General features: G+C 39.2%; 1 protein-coding gene across 1 annotated transcript in view; it reads left to right on the plus strand.

Annotated features, from left to right (window-relative positions):
• LOC126248382 (uncharacterized) overlaps positions 1 to 16904 on the plus strand; it is a 549077-nt gene that overhangs the window by 131700 nt on the left and 400473 nt on the right. The window contains exons 4-5 of the mRNA XM_049949323.1: positions 10222 to 10299; positions 10663 to 10728. Coding sequence (XP_049805280.1) covers positions 10222 to 10299; positions 10663 to 10728 — 144 coding nt within the window. The remainder of the gene's footprint in view (positions 1 to 10221; positions 10300 to 10662; positions 10729 to 16904) is intronic.

Below are 16904 nucleotides of genomic sequence, written 5' to 3' on the forward strand. Positions count from 1 at the left end.
TTTTTACTTTAGTATTTCAAGATGTGTTACTTATTTTTGAGAAATATTTCCCATGTATTGTAGTGAAATGAATTTTTCTGTCTTTCTTTCTACTAATGTGAATGTTGTTTGCTATTGTTTCTTTCTACATTTGGCCTTAATTTTGTTTCTGTGTTTTATCAATTATAGTCAGATTGTAGCCATTATTTGCTACTACAGCTTTAATTGGATCTAATTCTGTCTTTATATATTCTTCAGCAAGGGGAACTCTAATCGTGTGATCTATCATATTGTGGAAATACACTGTTTTATGTTCTAGTGGGTGACAGTATGAGTTACTACTGGTATTTTTTTGTCTGTAATCTGATTGGTTACATCCACTATAATTTTAATTGTATATTTTTTGGTATGTGTATAGTATTGTTTAAGCAATTCATTTAGTTCTTCTTTTAGTAACTAAGTATGCTGGGCTATTTATGTAATTTACTAAGGGATAATAGGAATACTGTTTTGGTGTATTTTCAATTGTGCTCTCAGTTTCGGTACTTCTGGGTTCATAGCTACGCAACTGCTCATTTCCTTACTAGGAAGTAAAAAATCACATTTTCTAACTGCTTGTTTAATAATTCTCTGAAATTTGTTTGTTGTTTTTTTCTGCAATCTCACAGTGTCATTTACTCTGAAAAATTCTTTTCTTCTTAAAAAAAAAAAAAATGGAGTCATCTTTATACATAACTACAGTTGTATTGCTTTTGTTGCTACTGCATTATGTTATTGTAATTTATTGATTGTGCGTTTCTAAGTTAGTAGTTTCATTTCATTATTATTGTTATTATTATTATTATTATTATTATTATTTTAAAAGTTTTATTTTTCTGTACTTGGTTATTAATTCAACCTGCATATTTCGTGATTATGTGTTTCTGTTTCATTGTTGGCAATTTTGCTGTATCTAATCTGACTTTGCAATGGGCAATTATGGGTTTAATATTATCATTATATGTAGGAATTATATTGCAGCTTAGTCCTTTATGCACTTATTCTAAATCGTTACTGTCAAAATTTTTGTGAATATTATTGGCCAGTCTTTCATAAAACTTAACATTTGACTTGGGTTTGTCTTTCTCTTCATTTTATTTATTTTGTCAGTCAGAGCAGTAAGCTTCCTGACGTGTCTTTGCCTGACCACATCAGTTTCTCTATGCGCATATTTGGACAGTGTATTCACTATTAAATCAAAATGAGCATGAAGTAAATTTTTCCTAATTTCATATATGCTAAGTAAAGCAATTTGCTCAAAAAGTCTTTATATTTGTATTTTTCACTACTTTTTTGTCTCAGCTGCTATTGTTAACTTTTTTAAACACATTTTGCCATGGTAGTAGTTGCTGTAATATAATATTGCAGTGACACTGGCAAATATTTTCTTAGATCACTTATAAAATAAAATTTTTAGAGAAAAAAATTCAGTGGGGAAATCATGTCACTTATTACTGGCATTATGTTCTTGTTACACTTTTTCTGTTTAATTGAAATAGTGACAAAAATGAATTTCATAAAAAAATGAGCAAAATGCACAGCAGCCTCAAATTTACCACCAGATAAAAAAATTCGTATGTATAAAAATAGCTGATAATAAATAGTGTCCATAAGTTTGGCATATTTCAGAACCCAACCTCAGGTGGCTGTATAATATGTAACTCATCAGTTCACCCACTAACATGTAAAACAGCATATTTTCACACCATGATAGATTGCTTGATTAGAGAAAATTTGAAGACAGAATTAAATACAATTAAAACTGTATTGCAAATAATGGCTACAATGTGACTACAGGTGATAAAATATATGGAAAGAAAATTAGGGCCAAATGTGCAAACTAATATCAGGAAGTAACATTTTCGAAAGTAGAAAGAAGAAAATAAAATTCATTACACTACCATATATGGGGAACATTTCTCAAAAATTAGTAACACATTTCATAATAATAATGTTAAAATTAGTTTCTGCTTAGAGAGTAAACTAAGAATGGAAGTAATACACTGAACAGACACAGTAAAAAAAACGATCATTCAGCATATAAAAAATGAAATGCATTGACTGTGACATGTTCTGTGTCAGAGAAATAGGGCTAGAATTGACTACAAGGTACAAAGAGCACATAAACAAAAGCAAAATCAATGTTTCCTTATGTAGTATGCATCTTCTAGAAGATGGACACACACAGAAATAGACACAATTACTAATCCTCTCCTTCTTCATGTAGCTGAAAAAGGGAGCTATGTGAGCATCTATCACGAAATAGAAAGCTTTGCACATTTGCCAAAAAATTCAAATAATGTCTTAAATGAACAAACAGATCTCAGAAATAAGAAATTTATTGAGATCTTCAACAAAGTTCTTATGGGTGTCACATAAGTCAGAACAAAAGACAATCCTAAATTTCGAATATGATATAAATTAGTTTTAATCAAAAATGTAAAAGTAATAGCAAACCATATTTCATAAACATAAATCAATGATTTAAAAACAATGCACAAAATATGACCAAACAAAAGTGCATCATATTTGAAAAATTACATTTGAGATGTTACAAGTTAAAAAAAAAAACTATATATACACTTATGTGCCAAAGAAATTGGTATAGGCATGCATGTTCAAATACAGAGGTATGTAAATAGGTAGAATATGGTGCTGCTGTCAGCAACGCCTATATAAGACAAGTGTCTGATGCAGTAATTATATCTGTTACTGCTGCTACAATGGCAGGTTATCAAGATTTAAGTGAGTTTGAACGTGATACTTTAGTCGGCACACAAGCGGTGGGACACAGCATCTCTGAGATAGCGACAAAGTGTGGATTTTCCCATAAGGCCATTTTACGAGTTTACTGTGAATATCAGGAATCCGGTAAAATGTTAAATCTCTGACATTGCTACACCCGGAAAAATATCCTGCAAGAACAGGACCGGCTACAACTGAAGAGAATCATTCAATGGGACAGAAGTGCAACCCTTCCACAAATTGCTGCAGATTTCACTGCTAGGCCATCAGCAAGTGTCAGATTGCGAACCATTCAACGAAACATCGTCGACATGGGCTTTCAGAGCCAGATGTCCACTTCTGTACCCTTGATAACTGCACGACACAAAGCTTTATGCATCACCTGGGCCCATCAACACCGACATTGAACTGTTGATGGCAGGAAACATGTTGCCTGTTCGGTCAAGTCTCGTTCCAAATTGTATTGAGTGGATGGACGTATACAGGTATGGAGACAACCTCAGGAATCCATGGACCCTGCATGCCAACCAGGGGACTGTTCAAGCTGGTGGAGGCTCTGTAATAGTGTGGGGCATGAGCAGTTCGAGTGATATGGGACTCCTGATACATCTAGATAGGATTCTGATATGTCTAGATAGGATTCTGACAGGTGACATGTACTTAAGCATCCTGTCTGATCACCTGCATCCATTCATGTCCATTGTGTATTGCGCAGGACAGTGTGACACCCCACACATCCAGAATTGCTACAGAGTGGCTCCAGGAACACTCTCTTGAGTTTAAACTCTTCCGCTGGCCAACAAAGTCCCCATACCTGAACATTATTGACCATATCTGGGATGCCTTGCAACATATTGTTCATAAGAGGGCCCCACACAATATTAGGCAGGCGCACCAGTTTCTGTGGCTCTTCAGAGAGAGAGAGAGAGAGAGAGAGAGAGAGAGAGTGAGTGGGGGGGGGGGGGGGGGCACACACACACACACACACACACACACACACACACACACACACACACTCACTCACTCACTCTGCTTGAGAATTTGCCATAGCTGAAAACCAGTAACAGTAAATATAATGCATGAAAGGGCCTCTGGTGGATTAGTACTACGTTTGTATGCATTTCATACAATTTCTTGTGGCTGCAGAACAGCATACAAAAGAAACATTCTTTTCATTTATTTTATAAATTAATTTCTTTTTTGTGCCAGAAATTAAATAATTTGTGTGTGTGACTGGTTCCATGACCAAATTGCCTTGGCTTGGATGGTTCCACATGGCAATTCAAATTTGAAGTAATTAATAATGACTTTGTGATAATTTCATACACTAATTGATAGAGGCCTGCAAACATGTGGCCTTCTGGGTGATCAGTACATGGATTCGGTGTGCGAGGAAAAGAGCACAAATACATTTTTCTAACATTGGCAGAAGTTGCTGAAGACGACCAATGTTTCCTCACCTTATAACATAAGTGAATGAGCACTTGGTTGTGGCAGCGTGTATGTCATGTGCTTGTGCACAGCTATGCGGATATCATGCTCTCACATTCTTTTGCAAATAGGGTGTGAATTTGTAGTGTGTTCATGTGTGATGCACTTTGCTTCCATCCAGAGTTGGGCACATTTATTTATTATTTGTTACTAACAAATAAAGATATTTCTTTGAAATATTATTAATTTACACTGATAAAAGTATTTATTAGTTATCTGTGAATAAAAAAAATGTTATGAATAATAGATATTCTTGAAATCCAATTACATTTATTACTCCAATTCTTTGTCATTTATCATACACTTTTATTTTTTATCGCTTTTAAATTTAGTTTTCAAAAAACCTCATTTTTACAAACATCTCATCAGAAATTTTTTTTTTATTTTCAAATAGTTGCCTTTGTGACACACTAAACAAAATATGTTCTGTACATGTAAAGAGAATATCGGTGCATTGTAAATCCTGAAATCATGGGTAATGATACAAGACTTTCAAATCACAGTTGTCTTCAACAAAACTTGAGAAATCATCAACTCTGCTGCAGTTTTCTGCAAATTATTCATTCTGATTCGACGTGACCTTCACCTCTCAAGTCACGTTCAAAATAAAATCATCTTTTCATGACAGAATATCATTTGAAACCCGTGACCCAGTTTCTTCACCATTTCTTTGGCTATTGTGTGTCTGTATTTTGTTGGGAGCCTCCCTAGGTCTTGGACAGCAATGCTGGTGCTCTATTTGCATATATGTTGTGGGTAAGACATTGCTGCAATATTTACAGTTGGTGTAGATATATGGAAAAAGTCTTCCAGTTGTCTCTTGACACTTAAAAAGAAAAAGGTGCAAGTGTGCTGCAATATTATGAGTCTGCATAGATGCACATTGCATTGAAAAACTATTCCATCATCTACTGGAAAGCATACTTAGAGTTAATCCCAAAACTTTTTCAAATGACTTTGGATGCTCATCAGCATTCCATGAACATTTTAGTAGAGTTCAGATTATAAGTCTATTGATATTAGTCGTTAGCAGCCAGCGAGTTCTTGCAGGGTTCACTCATTTTTTAGCACTACAAACATCAACAGATTGCATAATTATGAGGACGTGCTGAAATGGAATGCTTTCACATTTTTTGTGTAAAAACTCCTAAAGTTTTTAAAATGAAACACACTTTATTAACATTCTGCAACTTTATACTTCATGTCTACATATTTCTTCCTTTAGTTAGTTTGACGACAAACACATTTCTCTGAAGGAAAGACCAGGTTGTTGATACCGTCACTGTGGAATGTCTGACTTTGTTAACGGGGTCATGACCTCCCCTCTTCTTAATTTGTTGATATGGTCAGTGTTGAATATTTGAAATTGTTGTCAGAGCTTGCACTACTTCATCACAATCAAAGTGAAGCTCTTGAAGGTGTTCTTTAAGTTTTGGAAACAGATGAAAATTGGGTGGGACTAAATTGGGACTGTATGGTGGAAGGTGGATGGCAGTGAACTCAAGGTGTTGGATTGTTGCAGATGTCACAGAGCTCATGTGTGGTGTGGCATTGTGATGCTGAAGGAGAGGGTGCTCCATGTGTTGACGAAGTCTTCGAAATCGAAACTCGATTACAGCACACTGTTTCTTGCACATCAACATAATTCTGTTACACACCACCTTGTTACATGCTAAAGTTTAGTGCCTTCTAGCAGCAGAGGACTGGGGATATGTAGACATGAAGAATAAAGATATAGAAAGTTAATAACATATGTTTTTTTTAAAAAGCTTTAAGAGTTTTCACAAAAAAAATTTGGAGGAATTACTTTTCAACATGCCCTTGTATATCAAGGATGCACCCATATTAGATGTGTTAGCACTCTAAGTAAAGTATTGGAAATTAAGAGATTTTGTTAATTGTATTCTTTGGCTACTTATGTAGAGTACTTGTGCATGTTAACAGGGGGAGGGAGGAACTGGAAGATAGAGACACAATCGAATGGGTCTATGTCAGTAGTGTAACTGCTGAAGCTGTCTGCCTATAAGTAATATTAAGTTTCATTTGCTGTGTTGTAAATCACGTAGAGCCATGCTCAACCCAAAGGTTGGATTGAACACTGCAGTGGTGCACTGGGCATGATGGTGTGCCCTTGATTTCCTCACACCGCTGAACTGACTTATACAGCTAGTTAGAGAGAGAGAGAGAGAGAGACCTACATTTCAGCATCTACTCCATAACGTGGTGCATGCAACTTGGCTTGACATTTTTGTCATTGTTTAAGGTGAAAGAAGTGATAAGTAATGGAGAAAATAGGGCAGCCAATAGAGGATCAAACCCAAAACCTTTAGTTTTGTAATCTTGAATTTCACCCACTGAGCCACAGAGGTACATTTCTGTACAAACCATTAATAAGCTATTTATCAAATTGAAGCTGCAGTGAGCCAAGGGAACAAACACTAGTCCTAGAATTCAGTACCCAAAGTAAACAAAGAAAATACAGTGGCTTACATTATTAATTATTTAAATTACAAATAATTTATTCATAAATAAATTTGTTTGAATTATCTACATATTTGAATAATGACCTAGTTAGAAATATATTTGAATAAGGATCATCTCTGCTTATCATTACACCTTGTGCATCCTTCCTCTCTCTGGTCATTGCAGTTAATGCTATCAACTGTAATTAGTCTTATTAATTAATGTGCTTGATTTACTCATGAGAGCCTCCAGTGTAGCTGGATTGAAATTATTTTTTGCTAATTTTGAACAAACCAGACAATTACAATTATTTGTCATGCTTGTCAATGTAAATCTTTCAGTTTGTTCTCTTCAAAATATTTCTCAACAGCAAAGCGATTATGGCTGGAGACTGAGTGTGAGTATTATTTCATCAGCTTTCATTCATGCAAATTTGTAGTTACACAGCTAAATTGATGACCTTCAGAAACATTCAATATTGAATTCTCACTTTATGTTTCATTATACGCAATCATACTCATTTGCTGTGATAATAACTGATGAATCTCAGGCATAAAGCATGCTTGCCAGCCCAGTTAGTGTCACTACATTGTGACAAAGCTGTATAGTGTCTATGTTTCCTCAGCAGCTTTCAAGGCTATGTGCCTGTTGCCTCCACATTCAGTGAGTGAGTGCTGCATTTTACCAAATGAAGCTGTATGGTACCAACTGAGGAGACTACTGAGTATGAGCTTACATGTATGAAGTGAGTGATGGGCAGTGAGTGTTACTCATGCAGTTTTGCCACACAGATGCAGTGCCCTACTAATTAAGCTGTAGATTCTTTGGTTGATTCATATTCAGAGTTACCAGTATTTTAAAATTCGCTGGGAGGTAGCTGCTACTAATCTTTAATACTCATGTCAAGCAATTTGCCACATTGTTTAAGGCAGCTGACTCACATGTGATGGGGTTCTTATTTTCCTCCAGCTACTCAGATGTACATTCTATAGTGCCTTTCTCTTAATTTTTCGAGTATATGTTGTATGGTTTCTAGGAAATGACTGTGCCTGATTTTCTTCCCTGTGATTGTCCACTAGGAGCTTTTACTACTGAGCTTCTTAGTGATGAGACATTAATAGGAACAGAAAAAAAATTATTTCCAGTTTATGTGTTATATCCCTCCAGTTTGATTTTATTTTTTGCCTATTTCAGAGTTATTTTTGGTCAATTTTTGTGTTATTTTCTGCCGATTCTTACTTTATGTTGCCAATTCTGGTATAAGTTTGTGATGGCTAATTTTGGAAGTACTGTATGTTCCTATTTTTGCCTTACTTCTTTTCAATGTTACATTGAAAATTAAAACAAACCTACCATTTAAATTATATTTATTGACATCACATCATGTTTATTTATGTTATTAAAAATGAAACAATTTATATTAAAATCACTAAATCCAATCAGTTAAAAATGTTGGTAATCATACGCTGTTGAAAGTTTTCGAAACAAAGCACTGTCATAACTTCAAAGTTCTCTTTCGAGACTTTATGCCTTTAAACTGTCAATACTTCACTATAGTGTGAAAGCAGCTGTCCAAAGCAAAAATTTGAACTTCAGAGACAAACTGCCTTCAGCACAGTACTGACATTGGACAGTATCCACATATCCTGCTGGCATGGAAATTTGCTTTTCCACTAAATTATAAGGGATATGTATCCACCAGAATATCTTTACATGGCTGAGCCCTACCTTTCTAGGTATGCATATCTGTTTGACATAGCAGCATTAATAGAGCTCATTGTTGAAGAGCCCTTTGTTGAAGCAAGAATCTAGAACTGTGAACACAGACTTAATACATGAATCTGTGTCCATAAGAGTTGTTAGTGTAATTTGCAGGTGAAACCTAATGCATTTCAGCATTCCCTCCATCTCTTTCTGAAGTATTTGTCCCAATACAGTTAATGTTTTAACAGTCAACATCACATTTCCCAATATTTTTGTGAAACAAATCATACCAAAAACAGTACAGTTTGGGAGATCTTTAATGTTGTGCATCAGTTACACTGCATGTTTTTGTAGTTCAGAAGTATACTATGGCCCCACAAACACACAAATCACACCATACCCACTTGGTTTACTTGTCAGCCAGTCACAGCTCAGGACACATGATGTCACACAGATGTGTTTCTGGTGGTAGAACATAACACTGGGAATATTCATTTCAGTGTTAGTTCAATGTTATTTTGTTCTATTTATCAATGAAGTCTGTGGTGACAGCATGATCTGTTACCTAGGCTAGTCCTTATGACAGGTCGAAAGGTATCAGATACTACTTTCCAAAAATCATGATTTTTAAGCATATATAGTTTTGTTTGTGTGATGATAACCAATATTGTGGAATAAAGTTTATGCTGACTGACTGCAATCCCAAAATCTCTTCAAAGAATATTATTTCCTTGTCAAGAAATCAAGTTATGACTCATCAGCTAAGCTAATGGGCTTAAATTAACTGAGGCATGCTGTTTCAGTTTATATTGTATACAGCATGATGTCAAATTAATGGTGTCAGCTAAATACACATTGGGTCAAAATAAAGATGCATGTTTCTTGATGTATAGTTTGCATTTATTGCCACAGAACCTAGTCAGCGAACCCAGTCCTTGTGTGTCATCTTCCACAATTTCATTTGCAAAAAAATATGAAGGAAATGTTCATAAGAACTTCGACTGTACAATACAAAAATGACAGTTTCTTCAAGTTATTGCTGAAAAAATTTACCACACTACAGTCTATTTTTTGCCCCGTGAAATTGATCAGTAGAAACAAAAGCTTTACTCTAAAAATGGTGATGGCATTGTCATACTTCATGCAGAAGGCACAGTCAGGCAAAGGACAGCACATGCTATTACACATGCTTGAAAGCTTTATGTACCCTGTTATTTTATCATGTTCCATGATCTCTCTGTGCTAAATGTTTTCATTATGCACCACTCTTCACTACATAGTGACCTTTTGGTCCACTAAGAGGTCTGTATTTTGTAAGAGCAGAACAGGTTATTTATTATTTTCCATTATATGGTATATACTTTGATTAAAATAACTTTCTGATTGACGTTTCAGTGAGTTGAGTGGTATAGTGCAGTGACAAACCCATCGTAATTCCTTCTCGAGTGCAGCATGTTTGCTGTGTTGCTGATTTTATTGGCATGTACAGAGCTTCACCAGGCATGGCTGGCTGTAAGCAGGCAACGCAGACCCACGACTGCAGTCTGTCAGTCACAAAGTAATTTTAGTTGAGGTGTAGTAATATGTTTGTGGTGAAAGAGCCAGTGACATGGGTATCATGTGACAGCTTGGGTGTCTGCACAATTCCATTGAGGTTTTCTCTTCCGTGCAAATGCTCTTTTGCAGTTGTAGGAGTTCTTGTTCTAACAATTGTACCTATCCAGAGTACTTTTAGGTGAGTGGATATTTACAGTGCTGCTACTTTGTGTTAATTTGTGAATATTTATTTATTTATTTCAGAGATCTGGTTGTACTTTTGGAACTAATGATGAAGAAACCAAAAGAAACGTTACAAACGACACACAAACTGAAGATAATGTGAGTACTGATCTAGTCACACAGCATTAAACTTTAAAGAAACAGCTAAATTGTACAATAATCTTATTTCTCCTTTGAATTTAATACCTGATGAACCATATGTTACACAGTCATAATTTTATTATAGTTAGACCTTTAGTTATGAAAATGCTCTGTGATATTGCAGTGAACATTTACAATGCTTCCTGACTACTTACAAATCACACTGATGCTAACAGGGTGTACCTTGGACAAAGTTATGGCATTTTCCTTCCCGCATCCTCTTTTTGTAATGATTGTACTTGTGTCCAGAGCACTCTTAGGTTAATGGATATCTACAGTGCTGTTACTTTGTGTTCATTTGTGAATATTTCTTTATTTCAGAGATCTGGTGTCAATGATGAAGTTATCGGGGAAAATGCTATAAACCATGAACAAACTGAACATAATGTGAGTATTGTTCTAGTCATACAGCACTGAACTTTAAACACACAGCTAGCATGTACAACGGTCTTATTTCTCCTCTGAATTTAATACAGTTTAAACCAGTCCTTCATCTCAAATTACTTAGACATTGTAGATAACTCTTCACATTAGCGTCAAGATGTAAGTCAATATCTTTTAAAGGACGTTAAATAAAATAAAGGTGTAAGTTCAGTTTTGGAATGTATGATACTTTGTTGTAAACAGTATTTTTCATCTATATTGTTTTGCACATTATTAATGATTAATCTATTTAGCAATATAAGATGATGCACATCTGAATATTGGAAGATTATTTTCACGAGTCATGACAGATGCTGATACCATAGTAGTCTTTGTTAAAACTATATTTACAAGGAAAGTATATATGAAGGGCTACTCTGAATATTTTGAAAAAGTGTCAGAAATAGATACTTTACAAAAACTTATTGTTACATGTCATAAATGTACTTCCTTTCTAGTTGTGTGCTCTTGTGCATTCTCTAAAACCACATAGTGAAATACTTTAATAAATTGTTACTTGAGCTGGTTGTTTAAGTCTGCAGGGAGATGTAGATGCTTATGGTGCCTTGAAATGATGGGCCACTGGTAGCTACCAACACCCAGTCTGACAAGAGGGCTCGTGTAGCCAGTCGTCCTGACTCAGGAGCGAAATCTAAGGGTATCATGTCTAGTAACAGAACACATGCTGGCAGTCAGAATTTGTTTTTAATTGTTAAAAGGAAAGAGGGCAGCTTTGAGAAAGTTTCACCTTTCTATATTCAAAAAGGGCTAGAGGGCTTTGCTGAAAGTTGAAAATCTGCTAAGCGATTGCGTAATGGGACGCTGCAGGTGGAAACTGCTGGTTTCCTATTAAGCTAAGAATCTGCAGAATGCGCAATCCGTTGGGGAATATGCCATCAAAACTGAGCTGCACACCACCTTGAATGATAGCAAAGGTGTTGTGACATGCAGGGATATTCCCAAAGAGGAACTGAAAGACGAGTGGGCTCCAGAAGTAATAGTTGACATGCAAAATATCATGAAGAGGGTGGATGGGGTTCTTGTTAAGTCCGACTCCTTTATCCTGACGTTCAGTAGCATGAAACTCGCTGAGCACATTAAGGCAGGTTTCCTTCGCTTAAGTGTGCGTTCTTATGTACATAACCCAATGCAGTGATTCAAATGACAGTGCTTTGGGCATAATACTCTTGGGTGTCATGGAGAAGTTACTTGTGGCAAGTGCGGTCAGGACGCCCATGAAGGTGTCCATTGTTAGTCTCCATTGAAGTTTGTGAATTGCTCTGGACCTCACCCTGTCTGGAGTGAGGACTGCAGTGTGTATCTGGAAGAATGGAAGATACAGGAGCTTAAATAAAACTCTGAAGCTCATCCCCTATGCGTGGCAAAAAACCTACGGAAAGCCATGCTGCACCCGTGTTTTGCTACCTCCTTCACTTCAGTTGTTAAACAGCCAATGCCGGGAAGCTAATGCTGCTACAAAAACGGAGGCTGCTAATGTTAGCACTAGTACCTGCGTGTGTCCATGCACTTGTGCTACTGCGGTCGTTTCTAAGCCTGTCCCCAAGAACTTCAGAAAAAGCTGTGGTTGTTGACATTGTGGTGCTCCCTACCCCTCCAAAGGTTCCATCTGATATGCTGTACAATGCTGCCACACCCACAACTGCAGTAGTGGCTGCAAAGTCGAGCCAGGGGAAAAAAATCCAAGGCAAAAAGTCCAACACCGATTGAACTGGGCAGAAAACAGCCTGACGATCTTGAGATCGACCTCTCTGACGTCTCTCTTGAGTCTTCTTTAGAGGCTATGGAGCTTGATGTCGGATAGGGGCAACCATATTGCTCCAATACTGAGCTTCCACCCATTGTGGGCTCACCTCCCCATCAGAAAGTCAGGATGAAAGCACTACCCCCTCACCCCCACCCCCCGACCCCCGCCCAAATAGATGGCTCCTATTATACAAACATGAAAGGATTCAGGATGCTCATGGAGGAACTGAAACTCCTAATGCAGCAAAGCCCTCTGTGCTTGTGTTTACAGGAAACACGTTTCAAAGCATCTGATGCCCCTGCACTATGGGGCTATTGCTATATCACAAGGATGTCCTGACGGGGGCAGAGGCAAAGGAGGGGTTACTGTGTTTGTCAGTTTTGTCAATAATGGGCACCACTCCTCTGCTCTTCCCCTGTATACCAACCTGCAAGCAGTTGCAGCTGAAATTTCTGCACGTTAGAGGCTTAAAGTTTGTTCTCCTTATTTACCTCCACTGGATGCAGTAGACTCTGAGGCTCTTGCGGATCTTATCACTCAACTCCCCTGACCATTTCTCTTCCTGGGAGACTTCAATCCCCATCATGTCCTGTGGGGCTCAACATCTACTTGCCATCAGGGTCGAGTTTTGGAAAGCCTCCTGACATCTCGAGAGCTGTGCATCCTAAATACTAGTACTCCGACTCATTTTTGTGCTGCTTCTGGGTCATTCTCAGCCATTGACCTACCTCTCTTCTGCCAGCCGCGGTGGCCAAGTATTTCTAGGCGCTTCAGTCCAGAACTGTGCGACTGCTACGGTCGCAGGTTCAAATCCTGCCTCGGGCATGGATGTGTGAGAGGTCCTTAGGTTAGTTAGGTTTAAGTAGTTCTAAGTTCTAGGGCACTGATGATCTCAGGTGTTAAGTCCAATAGTGCTTAGAGCCATTTTCTACCTCTCTTCTCTCCAGCCCTCGCCGACTCTGTTCACTGGGAGCTCATTGACAACCTTCATTCCAGCGACCACTTCCTAATCCGCCTTCAGCTACTTGAGGGTGTGTTGTAGGAAGAGAAGCCACCAATATGGATGATTGGCGGGGCTAACTGGACACTGTTTGGCCAGTTGGCTGTGTTTGAACACCATGACAGCATCCAGGAATGGGTGGATCACATCACAAGTGTTCCATCATGTTGCTGATGTATCCATACCAAAGTTTTTCGGCCCTCTTCAGATGTGACCTGTCCTTTGGTGGACAGAAGAGTGCCATTTAGCCATCCGGGACAGGCGTGTGGCGCTTCGACAGTTTAAATGCCGCCTGACAGCAGACAATCTCACACCATTTCAACTCGCGAGAGCCAGGGCTTGCCGCGTCATTAGAGAGAGAAAAAAGTGGTCATGGCATGAGTTCCTGAACTCCATAAATCATTCCAGTTGTTCCTCCAAAGTATGGGAAGCCATCGAGAGGATTTCTGGTAAACACAGCCATTTACTGATAGCTGCAGTGCTGCACTAAGGTTGCCTGCAAACAACACCTAGAGACATTGCTCATACGCTGGCCGAGCATTTTGCACAAACTACTGCCAGTGCAAGCCAGGATCCAGCGTTTCGTCACTACTGTGCGACTGTCGAGAGGGAAAAGTGGAACTTCAGATCCAACAGTTCTGAGGTCTACAACTCCCCTTGTGGGAGCTTGAATCGGCACTGACTTCCAACTTCCGACACTGCACCCAGTCATGACCACATCTGGTACTGCATGCTTCGACATTCGCCGGCAGTGTCAAAGGAAGTCGTCCTTGAATGTTTCAATCTAATATGGCAGACAGTCGTATTCCACAACTCGTGGAGGGAGGCAATTCTAATCCCTCTCCTCAAACCAGAAAAGGACCGCACATGACCCAGTAGTTACCGGAGTATTGCCTCAACGAGCTGTGTAGGAAAGGCCCTGGGAAAGATGGTTAACCATCATCTGGGTTGGCTGTTAGAGACCAGGTAACTCCTTAGCTGCTCTTGGTGTGGATTCCAAAAATTTCAGTCCACCGCCAACAACCAGACCCTCTTAGAGGTGGCTATTCAGCAGGCTTTCCTCGGTCAGCATCACTATATTGGCATATTCTTTGATGTCAGTAAGGCATGGGATACTACTTGGAGACACTGTATTCCCATACAACTTCATCAATGGGCCTTTGGTTGCCACTTCCCCATTTTAATTTTGTCTTTCCTGTCTCAGCATTTTTTTAGGACCTGAGTTGGTGACACGCCATCTGATCGATTTGAGCAGGAGAATGGTGTCCCTCAGGGCAGTGTTTTTTAAGTGTTACCCTCTTTGCTATAGCCATCAACAGTATCACATCTACAGTCAGGAGTCCTGTACAGTGCTCCTTATATGTGGACAATTTTGCTGTTTTCTGTTCCTCCTCCAGTGTTGCAACAGCGAGCCACCGGCTGCAACTTGCAGTGTGGTGGTTAGAGGAGTGTGCTGCAAAGACAGGTTTTCAGTTTTCTGCTGGTAAGTGTGTGTGTGTGTGTGTGTGTGTGTGTGTGTGTGTGTTCATTATAATCATTCTCATCATCTTTTTAATTTGCCTGCCTTGAATAGGGGGGACACTATCCTACATTTTAGAGACACAGTGTGATTTATGGGCTGCATTTTTGACTCCAGATTGTCATGGTTGCCCACATCTGCGAGACTTTAAAGCCAGAACCCTGAAGGCACTGAACATCCTCAAGTGCCTTAGCCGCAGGTCTTGGGGGATGCGACAGGGCATGTCTCCTCCAGTTTTATCGGGCTATTGTGCCTTCATGGCTGGACTACAGGTGCACGGTGTATGGGTCAGTGAGGCCCTTGTATTTGCAGATTGTTGATGCTGTCCACCATGTGGGGATTTGACTGGCCACGGGTGTTTATTGGACCAGTCCCATACCCAGCCTCTGTGTTGAGGCCAGGGAACTACCACTTACCATCTGGCGGGGCAGCTGCTCCTGGTGCGCCAGGTGTGGAAGTTTCTTGCAGCTCCAACTTCACCCGTTCACTGTTATTGTTGGTCATCCACCTTTGGACCGTCCTTTTTCCCACCGTCCCTGAGCCATGATGCCATTTGGGATCCATGTGCAATGCATGCTGGAATCCCTGTATGGTCCAAATCCAGGGTTTTAACCACCTGCCACCCTGGTTACTGGAGAGGCCCAGAGTGATTTTTAGATTTGGTGGGGTACAAGAGAGATTGGATCCCTGCTTCAATTTTTAATGCAACATTTTCTACCATTTTATCTGAGCAGCACGACTATGTAGCTGTTTCTATGGATGGGTCGAAACAGGGGGATTCTATTGGTTGCTTTGTTGTTTTTTTGGATTGTGTCCTCAATGTCAGACTGCCTCAGATGTTTACTGCCTTTGATGCAGCAATTTCTGCGATCTTGTGGACACTGGAGCAGATGAGACCCTCTTCCCGTCCTAAATTTCTTGCCTGTTCAGATTCACTAAGTGCTTTCACGCGTTGCAACATTTGTACCCAGCAACTAATACAGTCCAGACGATCCAGGATGCCCTCCTTCAACTACAACAACTGGGGAAGGAGGTGGGTTTGTACTTGGTTCTAGGGTACATCGGCATTGCTGGGAACAAAAAGGCAGATCTGACAGCCAAGGAGGCGTGTCTTGATTCGCAACTATTTCAGTGTGCCATCCCCCTGCGCGCACTCACCTCGCTGTTGAGCTCAAGAGTCTTACATCAGTTGGAGGATGAGTGGCTGGAAATGACTGGCAATAAGCCCTGTTTAGTTGAGCCCACAACGCGTGTGTGGTGTACTACTTCCAGTCACGTAGACGGGACGAGATTCTCCTCACTCGTCTTCATATAGGTCATAGGCCTATGACACATGGCTTTTTGCTCTATGGAGACGACCCTCCAATGTGTGGTGCTTGTGGCATCCAGATCACTATGTGCCACATTTTATTGGGTTGTGTTTTATTTTCTGACCAGCGTCCCATGGCTGACTTTCCTGTGGATCTGCCATCTCTTTTAGGAAATAATCAAACAAATGTGGTTAAAGTTTTAAAGTTCTGTGACTTGTCCAATGTTTTTACCAAGATCTTAGGGAGAGGGTCTTAATTTGTTCCCAGGGTGACTGGCTCACCCGTATTTTACGTAAGTGGCCAGCCAGTGACAATTTTCTGTGGCGTCATTAGTACATGGCATCTCCATCTCCTCACTGGTCATTCGACATCTGATGCTGTTTTTGCTGTTGTATACTAGTAAGACTAGTAAGTTTTAGTAACTAAACTAAGCATGAATATAAGGAGTAGGATAGAGTGCTACTTACCGTAAAGATGACCTGTTAAGTTGCGGACAGGCACAATGAAAAGACTGATACACATGCAGCTATCAGCCAAAGCCTTCCT

This window comes from Schistocerca nitens, chromosome 3 (assembly GCF_023898315.1).
Source record: "Schistocerca nitens isolate TAMUIC-IGC-003100 chromosome 3, iqSchNite1.1, whole genome shotgun sequence".
Classification (NCBI taxonomy): Eukaryota; Metazoa; Arthropoda; class Insecta; order Orthoptera; family Acrididae; genus Schistocerca; species Schistocerca nitens.